The sequence below is a fragment of the Capsicum annuum genome, unplaced genomic scaffold (assembly GCF_002878395.1).
Source record: "Capsicum annuum cultivar UCD-10X-F1 unplaced genomic scaffold, UCD10Xv1.1 ctg3223, whole genome shotgun sequence".
Classification (NCBI taxonomy): Eukaryota; Viridiplantae; Streptophyta; class Magnoliopsida; order Solanales; family Solanaceae; genus Capsicum; species Capsicum annuum.
Window position 1 is genome coordinate 122726 of NW_025838924.1, and position 8911 is coordinate 131636.

General features: G+C 35.4%; 1 protein-coding gene across 1 annotated transcript; it reads right to left on the reverse strand.

Moving 5' to 3' along the window:
- Nucleotides 1-8098: 8098 nt before the first annotated feature.
- On the reverse strand, nucleotides 8099-8683 carry LOC107871784. The gene is made up of 2 exons (XM_047403020.1): nucleotides 8509-8683; nucleotides 8099-8346 (listed from the first exon to the last, which is right to left on the reverse strand). The coding sequence occupies exons 1-2, from the start codon at nucleotides 8681-8683 to the stop codon at nucleotides 8099-8101; spliced, it is 423 nt and encodes a 140-aa protein (XP_047258976.1).
- Between the last annotated feature and the right edge of the window lie 228 nt (nucleotides 8684-8911).

An 8911-nucleotide genomic window follows, 5' to 3' on the forward strand; every position in this document is an offset into this window, starting at 1 on the left:
CCCTTAGCATGCAATCAACAACATAACTCATACTTAAAATAAATCACAAAACATAAATTGAAAACAAGAAAATTCCATATTAAAACTTAATTCTTAAGGATAACAAACTATAACAAACCACACCCAGTCTACATCTACGAAGCCTCTAATCAACTATAAAATACTAGTCTGACTAGGCCGGGACAAGTCCCTCGTCCAGATAATTAAACTGAATAAAACTAATGTTGAGATAAAATGCCTTCCGAAGTAAGGGAGGCTCACAAAATCTGAACGTTTTAGGAAAATCTACTAGTTTGCGGGATGATGGGACTGTGCCTCAGAACCTGAAATATAGGGGGTCGATACTCAAAAGTACTGGTATGTAGAATAATCGAAAAATAATACATACTTTATGTAAAATAAGTGAGAAAATTATGAAAAACAAATTATCATAATATATATATATATATATGTATATATATATATGTATGTATATATATATATATGTATATATATATATGTATGTGTATATATATATATATATATATATATAGTAACACATGGACATAATCAGTAGGCTTCAAAACATTCTCATAAGTCATGACTCAACTCTTTGTTTTACTTCTGAGCTAGATGGTACACCCTACATTTCTGATTATCCTATGGGATATATGGAATCTGCCTTTGACACGATAGTCAAGACCTCAATCCAAGTTTTTCTCTAGGATTGGAGTACGTAATAAACACTATGTATGCCTTCTTGCATGACAAACCATATCACAAGAAAAAAATATGCCTCCTTGCATTACATACCTTTTCACAAGAAAAGGATATGCTTCCTTGCATGGCATACTTTTTCATAACAAAGACTGTGTCGACAAAATACTCTTTTGGGATGTAAATTATCTGAACTCGTTCCTTCTTTGAATAACCATCTTACTCTCTTTAAGCCTGATTTTAGACCTTTAACACCATGCTTCATGCTTATGAAAAGGTTCACTTCTAAGTTCTATTAAGGACACATCATAACATGGTATCGTCATACCGAAACTTGCACGTCATTCATATCTTATCATATCACATCCATAACCCTTTTTATTCAAAAGCACATTAATGACCACCAAAAAGATTTTATTGAATCACATGAGAGTTCTAATTTGAAAGGCATATAAAACCTAGCTAAAGATATTATATTTTCAAGATTTCAATATAAGGTGGCCAACTCTTTTATAAAATACATGCAATTATTTCATTTAACAGAAGAGCAGATATATATAACAAGAGAATACCCTATTATCAAATCCTGACAAAAGTTAAGTCCAAAATTGACAATGAAACATTTGATTCATTCTTTACGACATGCAATTGAACAATCCTAACTTATTAAAGAAAAAAAATCATGTTGAGCGGGACATTTTATGAATCGTGCTCTCATATTAATTCTCAAAAATATATAAAGAATAAACACATGAATACAATTCAAATCTATGGAAAACTTCATGATAATCTTATCAAAATGGGTTTATTATGCTTTTTCTTCAAATTGTTTTTAGAACCATTCTTACATACCTAATTTCATGACTTTAAAACTTGTTAAAAAATATAAACTATATCCATGAGGTTTAGGATAGTCCCATATACCTTTGAATAGACAAAAACATTGAGAAAATTGAACCTTAAAGCTTAATTCCTCAAAACCTAGTTAGTCTCTCTTCTTTTAATTACAGAAGATGATTTGGGGATTTTGAGAAGTGAAATAACATATTTTAAGACCCTAATTTTATCCATATACGATTGTAATGATTATAGGGTGTAAAAAGACCTGAACGCCTTTAAAATAGAATAAAATAAAACATCTTATGTCATTTGGCTTTTGCCCTATAGCACATAGCCAAAGCCAACCTTAGGGTTGGCGATGCACAACCAAAGCCAACCTCATCCAGTGGTTTTTAGTGTTTGTTCTGCAATGCAAAGCCTTTGCAGAGGGTCAAAATTACAATGCACACTAACTTTTAAAGCCTAAAAGCACCCCTAACACAACCCACAACATTTAAACATGGTCTACCATCAAAATGAGAGGTCCTAAGGCTCATTTTGAATGTGTTATTTGAGTGTTACAACTACGAGATATTACACTCCCGCATGTTGAATCCTAATATGTCGACCATATCAAGCATGTAATATTCATCCACATATTGCAAATTATAAAATATACCATTCATACCATCTCTCTCACTATGATCGATCCATACAAATTATCTTGGCTTAAATCTATTATGATAGAGATGAGTCATAACTATAAATAGTTGAAAAACCTTAAAGCACCTACATAAAATACAAGGATAGCTAACCACTCAACTTTTTTGAAATAGATCCGGTGACATTGTCTGATCGATAAACCTCTAACACCATTAAGATATTGGGATTTTAAACCACAAGAATTTTCATAATACATATTATACATCCACAAGTCATGATATATCTACAATAATATAGAAATTAAATAATAAATTAGTTAACACTAGTTCACAATTTCAATGACAAATTTTAAAACATGAGTTAATATTTTCAAGCCACTACTTAAGACTTTTTGATAATGCTCAACTCACTCCCATAATTTAGAGGTGAGCCGATCGTTGTCAAATAACCCAATGTAACTTGGGGTCAATTCTCAAGGAATGAATGCTATAGACTTCAAACCTAGGGGGTACCCAAATTACAATAAGGTTACCCAAAATGTTAATGAAGATGACATGAATAATTAAATGGGGGAATTATTTGAAAATTTGTCACACAACCTTCAACAAATACGCGGTAGATGCTATCTGTTGTTTGAATTCAATGTTTGAAGAGATCTTGGGATTATGTATCCTTAGAGGTAAAGCCTGTGGGGTAATATTGGTTTATTATGGAATTTAGTTGTTAATTAATGAATAGGCTAGGTCGAAGATCATTGAGGTCAATCTTTCAATAAGACCCCAATGATTTCACCCATTAGCTCTTTAGAGCACCTAACAAGTGTGCAGTTTATATAACCACCCAAAACCACAACCACGCATCCCTATGTCTAGTATGTTGCTCTTGACACGATTTACACTCCCTAAGCACTCATTTCTAAGATTACAAAGGGTAGTAAACCATAGGATTAGTTGTTAACCATTGCTTTGTCTCCTGATAACCCTCTGTTGATGATGTTATGGGTTACCTAATATTCACCTAAATCCCTCTTTCGAGGATTACAAATGGTTTCTAGAGTTTGGAGCTTTCACTCATCAAAAGCATTTGGAGATTTGGATTTTTCATCTATCAAATTCCAATACATAAGCTCAAGCAATGGTGAAATCCATATGCAACAACTAAAATCCATGAAAACACAACAATACCCACACACAATTACACTGTAGTTCAACATAACCCCAAGACTAAATTACTTAGATACTCATGAAGAAAGTAAATAGAAATATACCATGTGGGTCAACCCAAGCATTCATCCTTCACAAAAAATCTACAAAATTTAAGCCTCCCTAGTTAATTAGATACTTACCCAATTAGAATTTAAAGTTTGGAATTCAAAACTATGTTATGATGTTAATAATACCCTAAGAAGAAAGGGTTTTTAATTATATATGATTTGGGATTCGTTCATGACATTTTATAAGTTTTCCCTTGGGCGTATTCTCACTGATCCCCGATCGCATGTGTTTGTCCACGACCGAAGTTATGGAACTGTGGTTAGGCTCCACGACTGCACTTTATTAACCACCAAGATTGACTGTGACCGCGGCCTAAGGACCACTTTCGTGGTAACTTAGGATACTGCTTTAGGTTTTCTAGCTGCACTCCTTTTGCTTCCATTTACTCCCTTTTTAGCTCTATTCCATACATGTTCACCTTTTTCACTTTCTAACTACAAAATGTGGGTGTTAGTGTAGTTAAATCCATAGAATGCCTCATTTTTAATACAAAACATGGTAGTATGTATGCATGATTAGTAAATAAGTGGTAGGATTACGACTTATCAACACTCCTAACTTAGACTCTTGCTTGTCCTCAAGCAACACTACATATTTCCATGAGACCCTTTCTATGTATGCCCTTATTAATGTTCCCAATGACCATATAGACTCCAACTTGGTTGCTACCACAAAAAGTTTTTCACATATGGATAGAAAAGTATTAACAATACCCCTCTTCATAAAATGGAGTGACGAAAGATGCAATGGATCTTGGGGAGTAACTATGTGACAATTACTAACATTCTAGAAATAACTCACAAGCTGGCTAGAATCATGTTATACATCCACTCATCTTATTGCGCAGAAGATGACAAAATCACCCACATTAATTAACTTATATGCCCCCTCACAAGAAAGAAAGGTTCATATACCTAGTTACTAATTATGCAACAAGGTAATTTAAGTGTAATCACTTACTCTCTCAAGGAACTCTCCATGTTATAAGTACCATACCATAGGCTTGCCTCTATTTTCAATCGCCACTACAATAACCATACTTGGTTGGAAACCACAAAGGGTTTTTTATCTTGTACTGTAGGTTTAGAGTAGGGTAGGATAGCAATTTAGGACAATAAGGCTATACCCTTCTTTAACTTCAAAATCACATACTCATCACTTTTTGATTATTGGGCCACTTCTTTGTCTTTTTTTGCTTTACCCACTTTGACTCTTTTTCTTTACCCAAAATTTTTTCACCTCTTTCCTTACTTCTTATGCTAGCCTCAATATTTATGCAACTCATTCTTCAATGGACTTTCTTTTCCTTCAAATAAAAATGTTACTTTCTAGATTTGAAGGTTCTTTTTATTTTTGTGACTTCGTGGCTCACTACACTTTCGATCTCTTTCCATTACCCCCAACTTAGGATTTTAGCCTTAATTTGCATTCTTAAGTTCAAGGAGGATAGGGTTCAAGAGAGAGTAAGAAGAAGGGTCATGACTTATAATGTGGTTTCCAAAGAAATATCCAAAGGCTCAAAGATGGTGACTAGGGGTAAATCCTATGTATTGGTGGGTATTTTAGGCTAAAGTACGTTTCCAAAATCACAAGATGGCCTATGATCATTTTACCTACCAAGCGCAACCAAAATTTAGTTTTGAAAGACTAATGAGGAAATTTCTAGATGGTACAAGTACACATGAGATATAGATAATTAAGCTCACACACACGGCATGCGAATGTTGTCAAGGGGGTCAATTGTTCTCCTCGCTTGAGACAAGGGTAAAGTATCCCCTATTTTTCCGTAATCAACTGTCTAAGTCAAACAAAGAGAGAAAATGTTGTCACAAAGTTGCTAACGTCCATGCCTTTGAATTTTGTAAAAATCTTTAGATGGAGGGAGGTATTTGCTTTTGTACTTGAACCATGCATAATTTTACTAATTATGGAAACAACCTAAGCTATCATCTTACATTGCAAACTATAGTATGGGCAAACTTCCATATGGTTACTAAGACGTCACCAATAGGTATAAATACAAATCCCAATCATTGATGCCACAAGTACTCGTACTTCCTTTGCATCCATGGTTAGAAACTAAATCACAAGTTAAAGCAACAAAAATAAAATAACTACTCTATGCAGATATGGGCATCATTAGAGTTCCCGAATATTACATCCCAAATAAAAAATAAGAATTACTCACAAGAGTATAAAAGTATGCAAAATATCAATAATACATGCCCAAATCAAATAAATAAGGATATACCCCTAATTAAAAAGGTATCAGTGTCCCCAGTACATAAACAATTAAGGATAAAAGAGATAAAGGAGCTTCTTGAATCTATATCAAGGGCTACTATCACTTTCAGACCCTGCATCATCACCATCCTCTTCAAGATCTGATCACTCATTCGGGGGCTCATCATCACTATCCACCTAAGATGTAGGAAACCTATTTTGGGGTTTCAGGACCTTTCATAGGCCCTTCACCCCTTTACACATCTTGATAAAGAATTTATCCCTCTTTTTTTCCTTTGTGATCATCTTTTCATGTGTGCTCGGGAGACTCAATGTGATGCTGCCAAAGAAGAGTAGGCTTTTTCAAGCCGATCAATAGCAGCTTTTTGCTTCTTTTGGTCCTCCTTATACTCGCCATAATTGGCATATGATACATATAAGTGATGGGTAGTGGTTGGCTCTCCCCGTCCTTGAGGTAAGCTAGACACAAGCTCTTTAATGGTTGAAATATTAACTCCAATATCTTTAAGAGGTCCCATCGTGGTTGGCCTATGAGGTTTGGGTTCACTACCTATTGGCTCTTCTAAGTTGATATTTTTTTTCTTGCTTTTTCCTAGTACGCCCTCTCTTCAAATCCTTAATGGGTAGATGGGGGTGTTAGGACACACCCATGTATCACTCGCATACTCTTCCACCCCTACTCTCTTGTAAAGCTCAGTAATTAAATAGGGGTAAAAGATATTCTACAACCTTGGTTTTTTAAATAATCTATTTTATTGACCAAAAGTTGACCAACATCCAATGGAATTTTATCTAAAATACAAGAAACCATATTTGCATCTAATTCAGGGACTGCTATCATGTGAGTGCAAGGAGACACTTTGCTACAAATGATGTGCAACCATCTTCGAGCCTTGGAAGTAAAGTCATTTATGGAAATATTGCTGTTAGTTTTAGTCCATGAGACTTCCTTTGTGGGACATATCCATTGTGGCAACTGATTCCCCTATTTACACCTTTTTGCTTTGAATTCACGCATGTCTTCTTGTTTGAGCCAACAAATATCATTGATTTGTTTAGCCCCAACTTTCATCGGCATTCCCTGAATCTTTACAATCACATTGAGTGTATCCAAGAAAGATACTTCATTGATATTAGCGTAAAATTCATGAAACCATTGTTCATTTGCAAGCCATGGATCCGGGGCAAAGCACTTCCACCCTGTGGCTTCAAGTTTATTGTGGAAGGCCGGTAGTTTCTCTGGAACATTCTCCAAACACATCCCTCTTTCCAAAAGCAACTTTGTCTTTGAAAGATCACTGTAGTAGTGCGTGTGGCATTTGGGTGCCATGAATCGGATATGATCATACTTATCCATGAGGTTGTCCTGAAAGCACTAAACATACATTATATCTTTCGATGTCATATTAATCATGCAAGTTATGCTATATTGATCATTAAAGTTCACTGGACTAAGTTCTTGGAGTTTCCTAGCTAAAATTAGAAGTACGAGATTTTTGACCTGGCAGGGACTTGTCCTCAGTTACTACGATTGAGTCAGGACAACTATCGCAACCCCTGAGGCTGGTTTTGTGTCAGCTCCGCATGCTAACATTTTTCTCAATTTTAAATGTCTAGTATGTTCTACAATATGGGTGAAAATGAAAATCATGTGAACAATGCTACAAGTGTGTGTGAATGTACCCTTAAAAAACCAAATATTAATATTTAAAGTTCATTTGAGCAATTTATCAAACACTTGGTGTGCATACCTCAATCATGCAGCCAATATTACACCAATAATAAATATAACAATATGGAAAGCATAGCAATTAGCAATTTTAGGCCATTTCTTAATCATGCACTCTATGGACTATTTTCAAAAATAAAATCATGGATTCATGTCACTTACTAGAGTTGTGATACAAAAATAAATATGTGAAGAGGTTGTTTGAGAGTTCACAACTTAACCAAAATTTAGCCTAAATTTAAGAGTATAATCTTAAAAGAGAGTGTAAGGGAAATGATGGGAAACTAGGAGTTAAGTGACTGAGGTGGCTGCGACTGCGGTCAGGGGACAATGATCACTGACACTCGTGTAGCTGCGATAGCACATAGGGGCTGTGATCGTGGTAACTGAGAGCAGTTTGGCTCCCCTGTTTCCCCCTATTCAACATTTTACTCAATTTTCACAGATTTTTCCCTGCTTAAATTTTTCTAAGTAGACTTGCACACTTTCGCTTTTTAAGCTCATTCAATGCAATCCAAAGTGCCTCAAATGCATGGGTTATTCAAATGCAAAAGACAACATCTACACTACGAGAACATAGCAAAAATGATACGAGCCACTCTCGTAGCATTTGTGGGTTGCCTCCCACCTAGTGCCTTAGTTATTGATGTGGCACAATGTCTTTCTTCAAATCTCATGGCAGGTCCTCAAACCCCTCATCATTCACTTTCTCATTTTCAACATCCACCACAGATACTACTTTGAGCTCCACAATTTGCTTCTTTGACTTCGAAATTTTAAATGAGACCTCATCTTCTTGTACTTGAAATTTTATCTCCCCTAGCTCTAGTTCAATAATGGCTCTCCCAGTGGCCAAGAAAGGACAACAAATAATGATAGGCACATCATTGTCCATCTCACTATCCAACACTATGAAATTTGCTGGGAGAATAAATTTTTCCACCATCATAAGGACATCAAATTATATGCCCACCATCCTTTTTATGGACTGGTCTGCCATTAAAAGTGGCATCGAGATCAATGTAGGAGTGTCCAAGACAAGTTTCTTATAGATGACAAAGGGAATTAGGTTGATTCTTGCACCAAGGTCGCAAAGAGCCTTTGCAAACTTATGAGTCCCAATGGTGCAAGGGATAGTTAAAGCTCTGGGGTCATCTTTCTTTTCTGTGACTTTGCTATCCATGATAGTACTACACCCACGAGTAACCTCAATGGTATCACCCTCAACGAGCTTCTTCTTGGATATCAACTTCTTCATTAACTTAGCATATCCTAAAATCTCTTGGATTGCCTCGAGTAGTGGTATATTTATTGAAAGATCGCTAAGTTTGGTTATACATTTTCTCAATTTGTCACTCTTTTCATTTTTATACAACCGTTGAGGGAACGGGGAAGGAATATGGATGGTTGTAATTGCTTCTCCTTGTGGCTTTTCAACTTTAGCAACTTCTTCATCTCTTTTGTCTATCACTTTCTTATTATTTTC